Source organism: Gymnodraco acuticeps, unplaced genomic scaffold (assembly GCF_902827175.1).
Source record: "Gymnodraco acuticeps unplaced genomic scaffold, fGymAcu1.1, whole genome shotgun sequence".
NCBI classification, from domain to species: Eukaryota; Metazoa; Chordata; class Actinopteri; order Perciformes; family Bathydraconidae; genus Gymnodraco; species Gymnodraco acuticeps.
In genome coordinates this window covers 264,711-281,654 of record NW_022991032.1, presented here as the reverse complement: position 1 = coordinate 281,654, position 16,944 = coordinate 264,711, and the positions used below count along the sequence as shown (strand labels likewise).

General features: G+C 38.7%; 1 protein-coding gene across 8 annotated transcripts in view; it reads right to left on the bottom strand.

Moving 5' to 3' along the window:
• Positions 1-16,944, bottom strand: part of sorcs2 (sortilin-related VPS10 domain containing receptor 2) — a 277,213-nt gene that overhangs the window by 25,366 nt on the left and 234,903 nt on the right. For all 8 annotated transcript variants that reach the window (XM_034236374.1, XM_034236373.1, XM_034236377.1 and 5 more), the window contains 3 exons: positions 16,059-16,177; positions 12,648-12,737; positions 6,228-6,407 (listed from right to left, as the gene is read on the bottom strand). In XM_034236374.1, the coding sequence (XP_034092265.1) occupies positions 6,228-6,407; positions 12,648-12,737; positions 16,059-16,177 (389 nt within the window). The remainder of the gene's footprint in view (positions 1-6,227; positions 6,408-12,647; positions 12,738-16,058; positions 16,178-16,944) is intronic.

Below are 16,944 nucleotides of genomic sequence, written 5' to 3'. Positions count from 1 at the left end.
GCAAGCTTTGGGGTTTGGACTCAGCCGTGTACCTTTTATAGAATTTTAAGGTATTCTGAGACTGAAGTACTCTATGGCTATCAACAGTGCATCCAGTCCTCTAACTTGGGGGGGGGGGGGCTAGTGGATTAATTTAAGTTTTCTGCACTCTCGCGGGAATATCTCCGCAATGGAGCGAGCTTAACTTAACTTTAGATTGCATGATATAGCCCAGCGCAACACCTTCGTCAAACATGTTGCCACTTGTTTGTACCATTTTCAGGCGATTTGTAATCTGTTCTAGAAAGACGATGTGTTTTTTTGGATTTCAAGAAGCATACAGATGTAGCATTCTAGAAAAGACTCCAGCCAACAGGTTCCTGACAAAAACCCAACGGATCCCAGCGGCTGGGAATGTTAAGCCCTCCCACTATTTTCCAAGAGGGCGTTGCCAGATTTTCAATTTCAGGATTTAATCATGAGATGGCGCTTCATTCACAAATACAGAAAGACAAGTTTCACGGACTTTCAGTACTTCAGTTGTGTTTTGGTGATGAGCATTTGAACACATATTTGTTATGGTTTTCACAGGCTACTACAGTATAACGAAAAAACATCAATATTTAAAATCAAATAAAGTATATCTAATCTTGTAATTCAATAATACATAGTCTTTATATATTAAATAATCATAATAATAATGTAAATGTTTACACTTCTTTATTTGTTATGCTCATACTTTTACCTTTACAATCGTTTGCTTTAATATGCAGTATATTTTTTGTAATATTTTGTTGGTGTTTGCTTCCTCCTGGTCCCTTTCGGACACATACTGTATGATTTATTATTATTATTATTATTAATATGAAGATATTATTAAGATAAGATGTTACTTTATTGATTGAACATTTTTGTTTAGAGTTCTCTGCTGTCCCACGGTAATTGAGAAGGCTCACATTCCGACCATTATTTAAAACAATAGGCGCTTTCACACCGTCTACAGTTCGATTTGCATAGAGGGAGCTGTGGCTGAATGGCCAGCGATTAGGTGTGGCGCATTTATCATTAGGTGATCAGAGCTGCCTGCCTGCCGTCAGATTTCATTTAAAAAATAGGTCTGATTTTAAGATCCTAAAATAAATACAAATAGCCTATATATTTTTTCTAATATTGTTGTGGTGACGTGACTTTGTTTAAAATCCAAGGGTGTAACTTTGGTTTGAGAAGTGGGGGGGGGGACACGAAACACAATTAAACATTTTTCCGATTTAATTCAATTTCCTGCCTTTCTACAAATATATTAGGGACTATGGTGTTAAAAAATCCAAGAAAAATGTGTAGTGTAGGGTTGGGAGGGTTAATTTGTAAATGTAATCAGTTACTGATTACTGAATACATGGCTCTGAAAGTAATCCGAATACAGTTACAGTTAGGCCTATGTGTCTTAAAAAAAAAAACGTATTCAGATTACTTTTGGATTACTTTCTTTTTCCATCACAGATGGGTATGTTTTGGTGAACAGGGGACACAAAAAGCAAAAGGAAACTGAACGTGTTTTTACTGTTTTAATGGCTTATCAAGAGCACAACTGAGGCCCCGGCCACACGAGGACGAAAACGGCTAAACGCATAGGATTAACGCAAACGCAATCGCAAAAAAGCTTCCGTCCACACGCAATAGTCATCCGGATAGTGTCTGTCCACACGAGACAGCTCCGTTTAGCTCCAACCGCTGGAGAAGCTGCAGTACATATGCAGGAGCCTGTACGTGGCGCTGTAACTTCCTCCACAAAAGCAGCGAAGAAGGATGGTTGTCATGGTTACCCTTCTGTTTATTCTCCGCGGTGGGGGCCGAGGGAACCGGGCAGAGTTTTTCGCCAGTCAACGTGTATTAAAGTTGAAATCTTCCGACAAAATTATAAAAGTGCCGGTCAAATGTCTTCTTTGTTATTTATTGATCTTTAAAACAAATGAATAACGACTCTATATAATATAATAATAAAATACACGGAGCCTCTCTTTTTCCTCCCTCTCTTCGGACAGCGTCAGTGTCTGTTTAATTCAGCAGCTGATTCAGTAATGAGTGACCCGGCTGACAGTAAAAATAAACATATTTATAACTAGTTTAGGTAGTTTGAGAGGTGTCTCCGTCCTGTCAGATTAGACTTCACTCGTGTTTATGTCCATATCGAGAGAAAGATAAATAATCTGAATTCAGTGTGCAGTGTACTTTGACGCGGGGGTGAGCAGCAGAGGTGGGGAGAGGCGGGGCTATTGCCTCATCATTATCAGAAAATGATCGTATAGGGCGTACACACGGAGCCTTTGGACCCCCCAGAGCGTTGCGTATGCCGTTCTATCCACCTTGGGACCCGTTATCGTTTCCGCAGTCGTTTAGTGCCGTATTCGGTCGTCCTCGTGTGGCCGAACGGTCTATATGACACTAAACAGTAACGCAAACGACCGTTTTCATCCTCGTGTGGCCGGGGCCTGAAACATAACATCTGAAACGATGTTTGTTTGTTTGTAGCCTTTATTTAACCAGGTGAAAGCCCCTTGAGATCAAAAGATCTCTTTTCAAGGGTGACCTGCAACAACATAATACACTTTTTGAGGATGCAGCTTGGGATGTGAGGAGTGAGGGACACGGCTTTTCGCCTTCTGTCCTGCCAGTGTTGGCAGGACATGAATTAAAATGTCGAACTCAGACTTCATTTTAAGGACATTTCGGCCAGGGGTGTAGAGCTATATTTGTTTAAGCCTATTGTATGATAACTGTGTGATTACTATTTCTTTTGAAATGCATATATGCCACCCATTTACACCGCTCTTCCCATCAAGAATTGGAATTTGAATAGAACATAGTTTTAGTTTCTGGATCTCACGGAGAACACTTCACTGTCCCGCTTCATTGTAGGATTTCTGCCTTGTCTCCACTTTATAAATAAGTAATTAGATAGGCTAGTTTACCATAATAGGCTACTGCGCTCATAAAGAATGATAAGAATAAGAATAATGCCGGCGTGATCAGATCACATGACCTGTTCAAGCCGGTGCCGCATAAAAACAACAGTCCGGACAAGTACTGGCTTGAAACTATATGCCAGTCTTTGTTTCATGCAAAAAGACCCAGTAAACACGGAGATACGATGATATAAAGTTAATACAAATATATTTCAAAAGTATGAAAAATGGAACCACATATTTTAATATCTTTGCCGTATTTTATCATTTTACGAAACGAAGACAGGCGGCGGGAGACGAAGAGAGGCGGCGATTGAAGTAAAGTGACAGAAAAACATTGATAATTTAGATATAGTTAGATAGATTTAGAGTTTTGAAGATTCAACTATGATGAAGAGAACTCTGAACGTGAGTCAATATAAGCTTGTTTTTTGACATGGAGGAGGAGGAGGGGCCTGAGATGTTGCCCTCTGACATGCCAAACATTTCTTAATGGGGTTTAGTAAGACAAATCAAAAGTATGCGAAAACGGCCAAATTAGCCCAGGACTCCAAAGGGTTAATTAGTGAGTTTATTTAAGGTAATTAGGTAGAAGCCCTTTTTTATCAGTAACAAATGTAGCAGTTGAACATAAAAGTCAACTGAGTATGACTTGCAATGACAGTGTTGTGTTTTTATTTAATGAACCTTTTACATTAAAAATGGTTGTTGAATATATCAATATTATTATGAATGTGGCTGTGGCTGATTGGCAATTCTGATTTGTTACAATACACCTATTTATCCACCTATTGGTGTTTATGAGGAAAATGAATATGCAAATAGAATTATTATCATTCTAGTTTTCTTCCAAAGTTGCTATGATTGAGTCAAATGAGGTTGAAAAAGATACCTTAAACTAATGGGTGAATGATTTCTCATAATTCTGATTAGCTCCAGAAATGTATTTGGGGTTTTCCTTGGCCCTTACTAGACCATTTCAACAAGTTTCATGAAATAGGATCCAATATATTTTCTGGAAACCTTCTGTCCAACAGCTAAACAAAAAACAAACCAAAACAAAGTTACAACCTAATTGGCGGAGGTGGAAATTAAGCATCTTTCTCTCAAAGTTGCTGTAGATGAATGAAAAACCCCACAGAGCAAGCCTGAAAATCGACGACTTCAGAATCACACTTGAGTGAAGATAATAAAATATAAATAATAAATATGTTTATAAGTATTCAGTCAAAACGATATTTGTAAGAACATATTTTGACAAGTAATTAATCTCATTAAAATATCTAATGTTAGTAACTATTAAAGAAACAATGGGGACAATTTTGTTTTAATGTAGTTTTACCATTGTAACTGCTGTGCAGACATACTGATAAAATAGGTCTTCTATAATTACCTTAAATAAACTCACTAAGAGGAAGTAAAGTCCCCTGGTTTGTGACAAGATGTGAAATCAACAGATAGTCACTCAGAGGGGGGTACTGTTTCTTTTCAAATGCATATAGCCTATGCCACCCATTTACATGTACAACGCTCTTCCCGTCAAGAATTTGAATAGACTTAGTTTGGTCACTCATTTTTAATCACACACGTCTTCCCGTCCCGAACATAATAAAACACTTCACTGAACATAAAAACATAAAAGTCAACTGAGTGTCACTTGCAATGACAGTGTTGTGTTTTTATTTTATGAACCTTATACATTAAAAATGGTTGTTGAATATATCAATATTATTATTAATATGGATAGTGGCTGTGGCTGATGGGCCATTAGTTGTGTAAACACAGCTGAGTGCTGCCGTTTCATTCAGACTGTTTAAAAAACGGTAACAACGGACTATTTTTCTTAACGGATGCATGTCAATTTAAATTAATACATACAACTATTTTTTAAATCAATAAAAACATTTTCTAAATCCATAAAAGCATTTCAATTAATATTGGGAGTCATGTCGTTACTTTGTCGAGAATGTGGCCATGTAATAAGCGGGATAATGTGCAGCGACTTGGTCATTATGGGGAAAATAACACCCTTCAGGCTGATCAAGATCTGCTTTCATGTCAATTCGTTTTTGGAGCCGGTGGGCTTCCTGATGTTTTTTGTACAGGAGTTGTGGACTAAACAACATTATTTTGTTAAATAAAAACATGGTGATGTTTTGTAAATGATTACATGTCTCTTATTTAGCACAGAGTATGATCCTATCCGTGACATATGGATCTTAACAATGATCCGCTATACAGTAGTACCAGACATAGGCTACATCTACTGTACTGTATCAGAGTTTATTTCACATGAGCTCCAGTGTGGAACCCCACTGCACCCCCTGGTGGATCAATTATCCATTGCAGCTGGCTTCATTATAATTACATGTATTTATCAAGGGGGCGGTCTCAAGTCACGCTGGAGGTTTTCCTTTCAGCGAGGGCATTTCAAACTGTCTGAAATGAGGTGCTACATCTGTATAGAACAAACAATGGATGTATTTTATGAACATTTATCCATGCTGAAAGTAGATTTAGATGTGTTAGGAGTGAGATAGAGATTATAATCTATTTGCATCCAATGAAGCATTGCATGAAGTCTGTTGATGATCAGAGGCTATTGTTGGGGCTGCATAAACGTTTTTTTATTTTTGTTTTGTAGGCAGACCATGCAGGCCTCAGAGTTAAACTTGGGCCTGCGACCATAGTTTTACTGTATTTTGTTTTGAAAATCCACAGCGGAGGTTTGTGTCGTACTACATGTGGTGTATTTTGCATATCTCTCAGTGGCCACGGCCTGTGAGTCTTTTGGCTCGGACATAAACTCCGTAATAAATGTAGTCTACATTTCATAAGAGGTGTAAAACCTGAGAGCATTTTAAATCGCATTTGAACTAAATGCTTTGTAGTTGTATTTGTATTTGTATGTGAACGAGGCGATATAGAGAAGGTTAAGCTGTCATTATTAGGCTGTAATTTGTTATATACTGTTGGAATGGTAAGCAGGCCTATTGTTTTTGGATATTTGTTGAGTCTTTTTATTGGTTAAGTGGCCCTTGGTATGAAAAAGTTTGAGAAACACTGCGCTACTGGATTGTCAAAGGGGGAGCCTCGCTGCGGGGAAATTATACAGATGGCTAGTCCGTCCCTGAAACATTTCTATGCACACGTTATTATTAATAATAATTTTAAAAAAAAATGTATTAAAACATGTATTTTTATTTTCAATTTTGTAATCATCTCGCGACCCCCACTCGGGGTCTCTCGACCCCCACTGGGAACCCCTGCTCTACCCCATCTTACCTCAAGTATGTCGATGAGGACATTCTCCTCTGGCTGCTTGGTGCTGCGAACATTTTCTAGGACAATGGAGTAGTAGACGCCATGGGGGTCAGACTGGTACAAGTTATATGTGTCTGTCTGGTACCACTCCTGGAGGGCGAGGAAGACCTGGTCCTCGTCAGTACTCACTATCTGAACATCCTGGGGGAAAAGATTGAGGAAAAAAAGGAGACGTGTGGGTTAAGAAGGGAGAATATTTTCTGAATCACTGGTTGGGAACTAAAGAAAAATACAGGCCAGAGAACAGCAAATTAATTACATTGAAGACACTAAAATAAAATGAATTGCGCAAACAGGACAAATTAAAAACAGTCAAATAAAATGTGCTGATTTTACATAAAGGTGAGCAAGAAAGACAAGTAAAGGGTGAAGTAGAGAAGAAAATAAATGTAATAATGTCCATTAAAAATAATGGAAAAGTGATATTAAAAAAAAGGAAAGGAGATAATGGGTACAGCAGTAAAATAAGCACATTTGGATTAATAGAAAAGTTGACAGTAACTCACTTTGAGCCAGAGAACATAATCTGATTAATGCAGAGCTACAGTTATACAAACAAATTGGAGGAGATAGTGATTTACCCACTGCAAAACTGTCTTTGGCAGCTTAGAAAACTTGTTAGGTGTTCTTGTCAAAACTTGTGAGCATCCAATGCAAATGGCTTCATCACTCATGAGACTGTAACTGCGGCGCAAGGAGCGAGTCAGCACTTTCGCTAAATTAGTGATTACATTAACATAACATTTTAAAGCCATAAATAAAATAAAGCCATCAGAGCGCATTGGAAAGTGCCCAAGAAAGAGTGTCTATGATCATTGACACTGCCGTTTTGCCCAGAAAAAACCCTAGAGCTTAAACATATTTTGATTTATGGTTATGTCTCAGTGTAAGAGTTGAACATTGTGAGATGATTTTCATACATACTGTTTTCTAATTCACCCAGGAATCTGTGTTACCAGAAAGGCAATTCTGCAACAACTTAAAAAAAAGGAAGGTAGCTTTTCAGTTTACTTCTGAAGAGCTACAGAACCAAGCCAAGTATTAGAGGTAACAGATTTATTATTGTGGCATGGGGCAAAAACGTTCTCAGAACTAGTCTTAACTTTGCATGGAACACAAAACTAAAAACATCAAAATAGGCGTAAACCTTTCCTCTTTGTATAATGTAAGGCCAAAAATGTCAAGAGAACTAGTAAGAAGGCTGAAAAGAAAATTCTCCCATGATGCTACAGGCTGCCACTATGGCCTACCAGTTTCAGCCCTTACTCCCAACATCTTATTCTTCTGCCTAATGAAGGTAAACTTTTTAAAAATCTATCAAAGTTGAATAGGAAATGATGCTACAACAAAACCCAACCACTTACAGTTCCCATCTGCCTATGTATTTTATTTTTCTTTAAATGCTTGCTGCTAGGCTTACAGTTTGCACCTTAAAAGTACATGTTGAACAGATTTGAATGTTATACTAGTCTCTTTGAAATATATAAGCCCAATACTCAGGATTATAATGAATGGCAGATGAAAGAAGCTTTGCGAGGCACTCCGTAAAACGACGTTTCAAAAAAAGATGGATTTGGTTGGGATGGGAAAAGACGGAATTTATTCAAAGAAGTTGTCAAGAGATTTGTAAACTATGGCATATCATATGCTACACATTATGTTACACTGTTTGAATGATTTAATATGAGTCTAAAGCAGTTTATCAAACTTGTACCATGAGGAATCTTCAAAAGGAGTATTCGTTTTTATTTCACTCTGTCAAGGGCTGCATTGGTACAATATGGTCTCAAAAAGATATACAATGCAGGTCGGCTTCCAAAAATTATCCAAGGAACAGATATCTTTATTTTTCAAGGCAATATGTATTTAAATGACCGATCATCAGGTTCTATGAACAGAAACTCAATTTCAGCATCTCTGTTCGGTGAAAGTGTACAAATTGTAGGACGTTGGACGTAGGATTGTTGGACGATGCCGGCAACAAGGAAAAACTGCTGAGCAAAACAAATTGAAAATGTAGTTTGAACTCTTGGACACCAGTATTATCTGGTCCATTTCTGGAGTCAGTGGCATTTATCCAGGGCTTTTACATTACACAATAGCTAAAGGAGCTACACTTTGCATGATAAGGGCAAGAGAAAGACAAATGGTCATGGGAAATCTCCGCATCTGGCATGCCTAGCTATGTGTTCTGAAAATGCCACCCAACCGAAAATGCCACATGTATTTTACCCCCCAGCTGAAATCATGACTTGAAATTTCTACCAGCATTCCTCTTATCGGTGCTGCATCACTGAATGCCCTCTAAAACAAACATCTTCCATCCATCTCTGTCAGGAGCAGCAGGGCCAGAGACACCCCAGAGACAGCTACTGCTGGGAGTGAAATATCAGAGATATATAGGCTGCACAAGCCAAGGGAATCTATGTCAAACTTCCGTTGACCTAAACTCAGCATGGTGTTCACAACTCTACATTAGAAAGGCAAAGACATAGATAAATAATGAGAGGGTGAAGGGGGAAAGGGAAACTGTCTGAGTGCAGATACTCTTGACAAAACTGTCAGTAACTTATAAAAGGTATAAACGAAACAGAAGACTTAATGAAAATAACCAATGTGATTTGTCAGCTGTAAAGTATACACACAGTAGCATGTCTAGTAGGGGTGTTGAAATTAATAGTTTCTATGATGCATCGTGATGCGGACGATTCTGCATCGATGCAGGGACAGAACATAAACGAATATTGCATAGTAACGTTGCTTGCTGATCTTCCGGCCGCAGCTGGACAATGACAGTTTTTTTTTTCTGTCACACGAATATCAAATCGGTCGGTGACGCAGAGATCAGGGAACAGAAGTGATAGCAGCACAGCGACACCAAACACGGAGCAGTCTGCTTTATCCACCAACACAAGCACCAGTCCAGAACCAACAGCAGAATGACCCGCTCTGAGTCAGTCCGTGTCGCTGCGGCTCAGAGACACAAATCGATTTATGATTTTGAAAAACACGTGTTGTCGTCATGTCAGGTTTTTGGTGGATTTAATTAAATCTTGGATTGCAGAGTATGAATGTCCTCTTGCTATTTTCAGACGATACGTGTGTAAAGTTTGTGAAGGCAGGAGGAAAGCTTCCGCGATCACCGTCTCCTCTGTTCCTCCAAACCCCGCCCCTCCTTGAAAATAATGAGTGACAGGCTGATAGTAACCTGATAGAAACTTTATTATTCACTTAATCACTGATTGAGATATGATGAAGCTAACTTAATCTCCTACAATCATGGGATTTATGTAACAGTAAGACAGAGAATGTAAGTGTGCACCCACATTGTTGTTTTTATATGCTGTTGTAAATACTCCAGTTGTCTGCTGTGTTCAGACTCAAGTCTTGTTTGTGATGGCACATTCAGGACATTCAGTGTCCTTTTTTGAGCAGAAGGCCGTTGCTAGAAGCTGCAGCTAGACTGCAGAAGTATTAGTTTTTGAGGATGGAACAACTTCACACAGATATGGGGAGGCTAGACCTATACAATTGGTTTACTTTGGTTTATAATTGAATGTCAAGACATTTATGTTATTGATTTCTGACGCACTTTCTAAATAATAAAAAGGGAGTTCATATTTATCTTACTCCATGTAATCATTGATGAAAAATAAGCCATGTGCAGTAGTATAGAAAATTGAGGGTGCAACGCATTGTTATGCATCGGGATGTCGAATCGAAGACAGGATAATCGTAATCGAATCGTGAGACCACTGAAGGTGCACAGCCCTAATGTCTAGTAGGTGTACCCTCGAGAATGAAAGGAGACACTGGAGCTGCTACAGCAGAGCGTGAAGGTCAATCAAAGAAAGCATCAAGTGAAAGGTTTGAACCGATGTTGCAGCACAGTACTGCAGGTTTAAAACATTGTGTGTTTCTTTTTAACAAATTGTGTTGTGTTAACCTGTTAAGCCCTGAGCCTGTTTTCTTATAGTGAAAACCACCCTTGAATGATGGGATAGTAGACTAAAAGCTTTAGGAATCCAAACTATAACATATAATAAGTACCCTGTATCAAGATTGATACAAAACAAGTGACATTTTACCTTTTTAGAGAGATTTAGCAAAAGAAAAAACACTTATGGGGTCATTTGGGTGGATTTGCCATATCTCTGGCCCCCTCAGTCAATTTTGATGATTGACACCTCTTTTGAACCGTTAGAGCCAATAGAATTGAGGGGACGTTCCTAAAATCCATCTAAACATTACCATTGAGGAGTGAGAGTGATGCGCACACAGTTTGCCCACAACCGGAAGCTGGGTTGTAGCTCTCATAGCAGCTAATATGAAATCTCCGTTTTTGATGGCCATTTCGTTAGCCTTTTTTTTTTTATCACTTGAGTAGGACATTTTAGCTGGCTCACTGAAACCCCTGCACTTGTTTGAAAACGAAGGTGATTGCATCCTGGGTGAAAGACAACAGAAGAGGATGGCAATAGAACAACAAGGGAAAATAGTGGCTGTGATTTTGCAGCCATGCCAGCTGTATGCATGTGTCCCTGCATGAGAATGTGTGTGTGTGTGTGTGTGTGCGTGTGTGTGTGTGTGTGTGTGTGTGGTTAATCCATAACTCAGGTCAGGTCTCACAGGACAGAGGCAAACTGCTTTCTCTGATGGCCTCTGCATTTTTCATCCTCAAGCCTTTCAATTATTCACAGTGGAAAAACATGATGCATGGTGAAACAGTCCCTCTCTCACACACACACACTTTCCCTTCCTCTCCTCTATGCGTCTCTCACTCCATCCCTCTTTTCCTTCTCTATTTCTTTCCCCTGTCCCCCGTCTGTGTTGCTCAACCTAAAAGCTTTGCAACGTGTGACCTATCTGCTCACCCAAGTAAGAGGACACATGTAAGGAGAGGGATACAAGACACACACACATTCACAAGTTCATGCAGAAGCTGGTTTCTTCCACGGACTAGCTGCCACATCTAATGAAATTGATCTGTATTGTCTCCAGTTGTTGGACAGAGAAATAAAGTGTGTGTGTGTGTGTGTGTGTGTAATTCAATCCCACTCACCTTCCTCGAGGATCACTGAGTACTGTAGCCGAAGTAGTCAACAATTGAGGCATAAAATCTCTGTAAGTGGTTGGATTGAGCTAAAGTAATTATATACATTTCCTGGAGAGTGCATGTGTGGAAAACATCATCCACACAGTCCTCTCAGACAGGGTGTCAATAGCACTGATTGTCTTCTCTTAGTTTAAGGCTGAAAAATACATTCAATCAGCGCAGCTCAATAGCACTCAGGCAGGTGCCACACGAAAACGGCCCCTCGAGCCTCCGACGCTGACAGCGAAGGTTCCTTGAACTGTATCGGAGTGGAGCTCATTTATCGTCTTTGTCTATGTCAGGGAGACGGAACGCGACTGGATCGATCCTCAGTGGTGAATATTTTATGCGAGCTATCGTGTATCAGGCCAGGAACCAGGATTCACTTGGGTACTTACATCTGACACCGACAGCCAAGTGGAACATAATTGGTTATAGAGTTGGTTTCAGTGATGGGAAAATTATTTCACGTTCAACTGCATGTATTGGTAGATTGGGAACGTGTTAAAGTTAAGTGAAGATGTTAAGGTCAAACATAAAACTCTTTATGGGCAACTAGTCAAACCCATCACTTGGTCCTCTTTCAGTATGAGCATATGAAGCTTTGTAAAATCAAAGTTGGAACTAAACGGTGAAACTTTAGAGAGGGTAACTGTTTCGAGAGAGCATATTCTTTACTATGCAAGTCAAGATATTTTTTCGGTCCGCCGCTATTAGACAGGAAACCGGAGCAAGAGGGAGGGGTATGACATGCAACACAGGTCTACGACTCTCATCGAAGTAGGGACAGTGCGGGTTTGTGGTCGTGGCTAGTTAATTTTGACTTGCAAGTGAATATATAACCAGTGTTCTTTTGTTCAGTGTAGACACTGTCATCACAACACAGACGCGTGAGCGCCCCTCACAGAGGTATCTATTGTTAGAAACAGCTCTAACTAAAAGTGAAGATTTCTAATTTCATTCTCTCGAATAAACAGATTGACATAATTTGTAAAATACTAGACCTTTTTGGATAAATCATTTCAGACTAGGGCATCAGGTACAACACCATATGATACACCTATTGAATCCACATTGACATCGACCTCCACAACAGTCCAATACATTGTGAGTCATACTTTCTTTGCCAACAATTCAATGATAAATACTGTAAATGTTTATGAGAAGTATACACATGCTTATTGATGCAGTGAGTACATTGTTCCCATACCATAAGAGCTCCATAATTCCATAGTAAAACTTGTTTAGTTAAGCAGTGACAGAAGATTAACTTTGTTGTGCTTTACCTTTGGCAAGGCATACTTGGGGAACCTCATCTGGACAAACTCGTTGCGCCGATAGGAAACATAGTGCTTGGTGCGATTCCCTGTGGTGACCTGGAAAAAAGACATGCAGACAGAGAATTAAAAAACTAATATTTTAATTGAAGCAGATATTAAACATACAGTATTTGTGTTTAAATAAGTGACTGAGTCCAAGGCTTTGGAACATGCAATTTCAAGTAAAACTTTAAGGTAATGTTTTCAGGAAAGAGAGAGAACAAATACATCTAAACAAAACGAAGCATTCAACATCCAGCAATGTGCAGCCGGTGGAGTCAAGGTGCACAGTTTACCATATGCTGTGGGTGACTCACACCGTGCTGAAAAGTCAAACTCCCCCGCTCGGCACAGACCTTGGCAAACACTACACAAACTGGGATCTGTGGGTAAAAGGCTGAGTAATGCGATCCCTTTCCTCTCCCCCGACTACCACCAAACACTTCCCTTCCTGAGCCGGCTGATCAGAAAAAGCTCACCAGGCACCGAGCTTGAATACCCAAACAGCCGAGGCTACGTTACGTTAGCTCGGTGAAAGAGACAGTGACTTAAACAGGAGTTGAACGCATCATATCCCAAGTGATGGGCTCAGACGCATGCATTACACTTTCTGAAACACACTTCCTGTCGCTGTTCGGCTCTTTGGAAAGTGAGCTAAAACTTTTACATTTCAAAATCTGATGGAGAACTTTGTATTCAAAGCTTTTTCTTTTACTCTCCCGCTTTCAGAATATCATTTTCTCGATCGTGTATGTTCAGATTTGAGATGTTATTACAGCCATCATTTCTATTTTAAAGAAGCAGACCGGCAGCGCTTTTGTTAAATGCTGAACACTGATGAAACAATGATTTAATGTTCTTTTTAATATGAGCCCCTTAAGGAAACGCCATTAAGAAATTACCTTCTACAGAGTAAGCATGAATTAGCCAAGGCTAACACTGCACTTTTAGCCCGGACTGCTTTTTTTCTGTACTGCGTCAACATCTGATAATCACCTTAAGGCCCTGGCAAATGTGTATAAATATAAATATATGTGCATTTCTGTCAAGGGTGCAGGTTCGGTTGCATAAATTGGTGTGGAAACAAGAACTCGAAAGAATTTCAATTCAAACGGGCTATCTTTTTCCTGCATAAATACATCCAAATTCATGTCATCAAGTAATAGCACATTATACTGTAAATGGTTATTATAAGAGGAGACTAGAGGCTCAAGGCTACATTAGCAAAACAAACACAAATCATTTGACAAGATAATATAATCCATCCAATAAAATGGATCATATCTGTTGTTCTGTTGAATCAATTTCTATGCTTTTTAAAAACTCTCCATCGTACAACCATGTTAAAGAAGTGCAATTCTAAATTGGTAAGAAGTTTAGAATCAATATCGCAGAACTTTTTTCAAAGCAGGATGTTTTGATGGACCTGTAGCGCATCCAAGAGGTTATGTAATATAAACTCTGATTTATTTGTATAATATCCTGTAAGTTTTATAGGGGTGGAATACTAATCCACTGGAGTACTTTTAAACACCATCTAAAGATTGCTCTCTAACGTCAAACTATATTGTCTTAAAAAAGACAGATTTTAAGGGAATACTGGTTATAAATAGATGTTTAATCCCAGAGAAGTGCCTGCATTTCTTTCTCTCAGACAATTGGAATTGTAAAGTGATAAGGTCATACTTAGTGGAAATGATGTCATGTTTCTCTGTCCATAAATGTGTCCTACATCTTATCAGTAACACAGGAAGTACTAAAAGGATAATCCTATGGATAATCCCTGGAGGATAGACGACCAATCAATCTTGTCCTAATGAGGGTTGTATTCCTCATGAATACACATTTACACACATTCATTTACATACATGCACAAATGCAAAAACATTCATCCCAATATATGACAAGTTTCATTGCATTACATCTTCTGCTCTATACCAGCTCATATATATTCTGCTGATATCAAATGCAAATGGTATTCAGCGTTCAGCCTCTGGTAGAGTACTGCATGGTGAGTCAATTATTGACAAGGCAAGATTAATTATGCGCACACTCCCAAATAACAATTATTAGCTATTTTAAGCCAACTGTACGGCACACCGACAGACAGCTGCAGCCTAAATTGTGCATGCAAACATTGAACATAGGCACAATTGCTAAATGATTATAAATAACAGGGGAGAAGCAGGTTTCAGGCAGACAGTTTTAAAGGTACCAAACTATACTATTAATCAAGTAATGGCGATATTTTGAAACATAAGGGTTACTGTCTCGCCTACACAATAAAATATGATCATATGCGGTGCTTAAATGCTTAAGGCACAAAACAGTAGGAGGGCTAAGTTCCTTTAATGCATATTTAACTTTTTCCATCTGTTATGATGGCAAAAAGTGGAAAGTTAAAGAAGAAAAATAAAAGGGAAATCTTGCTAACACTAAAATGACTTACGGTTCAGTTTTACCCTAGAGGCTACTGTGGAAATACTGTGAGAATTTCCTCAATCAGAAGTGAAGTCACGAAGGAGATCAGTTCTCCTATTTAAAACAAATGGTTGTCCCTCTGTTTTGGTTGTACTGTCTGCATATTAACAACTCATCAACATTTTTCTCCAGCAACTGCAGCTGTTTTAATAATACATAGCGTATAGAGGCACAGTTTAAGGCTAGCTGGTGAACATAAAAACATAACCAGGGAAAATACTGCAAATTAGCATCAGCTAAAAGCCCTGTGTACATTTCATCAGTCACATTCTATACAACCCTAATCCTACCTAAATGTTTGACATACAGGGAATGTACCGAATGGGAACAGAGAGAAGGAAAACACTGCATGAAACAACTGTCATAGAAAGACTGTTAACTCTCTAAGCATTAGAAGATATATCAATATTGTCTGTAAATGGGAAAAAGTTGATTCAGAAAATAATTAAATATTTATACTATAGAATAGAATACTTATCAAACACAAAATAAATGTTTTTTTTCATTGATTGGCATATAACGCAAAATTGGAATGATAAAATAAATGAATAAACCCTCAGGTAAAGTGGCAACAAAATAGAAAATGTTGTGCCGATTTTGGGAGCCAGTTAGAGTCTACGAATATGCTGTTTCTATTGTGTATCTGCTCTGTGTTTTATTACATTTAAAGAAAGTCGAATATTTATTATTTTAAACATTTAAATGTTTTCAATATGATTTTCCTGAAACTTTTCTCGACAGGTTTACCCCAGGAGCTGCTGCATGAACACATCTCTAAACTCAGGATAAAACAAATATGTGGGATATAAAAAGTGCACGAATACCATTTCCGTATCAATAATAGAGTTCTTTAGCACACCACTTGCTCCGTCCCCTCCCCGATGTGGAGGTGCTTACCTTGACAAAGATGTAGTCGTCCTGCACCAGAAGAGAGTTGTGGTCAATTTTGCCGAGAAACTGAGCCGTCACCATTTTGTCAGAGCAGTTCTGGATGAGACAGGTAACATAAAGGTAACCTGCAGAAACAGACAGGACAAACAGACTTAGTTACTGTTAGTAAGATGTGAAACAAAGGTGTTTACAACAATGGGTAATTCTTAGCATTTGACAACAAAACACAACAACATCAACAATAAAAACACACTTTCATAAATGTTGCCATAACATTTTGATAAGAGTAATGTTTAAGGGACAAATAAGTACTTTTAAGGTACATTTTGAACAAATAAAAACATGATTAATTAGTGATTAAATGTGCAATCATTCAACTATTGAATAATAAAATATTTGTATCTATTCACAGCTCAAATATACGGGCGGCTGTGGCTCAGGAGACAGACTGTTGTTGTCAAATCACAAGGTCGGTGGTTCAATCCCGAGCCCCTTGAGCCAACATGTCGATGTGCCCTTGGGCAAGATACTTAATCCCAAATTGCTCCCGATGGCATGGCCTAAGGCAGGGGTGCCCAACCTTTTTTGAACCGAGAGCTACTTTTAAAGTTGCCAGTCTGCCGAGATCTATCAGTCCAAATCGAGAGGCGTAGCCATTACTGACAGCCTACTACCAGGTAAATACACACTTCTACTTGTATAAAACTGACCTTTGTACGATTAATACTTCATAAAATAATGCAGATCCTTTATCTTACCTCTTTCTAATCTACACACATACAAGTATTTAACTGAAGTTACACAACAGTGTTGTTGAAACAGAGTTGGAGTTTATTCACACGTCACTACAGTGGGTAATGTTTTCAAGAAACATTGAACAGTGCAGCCACAT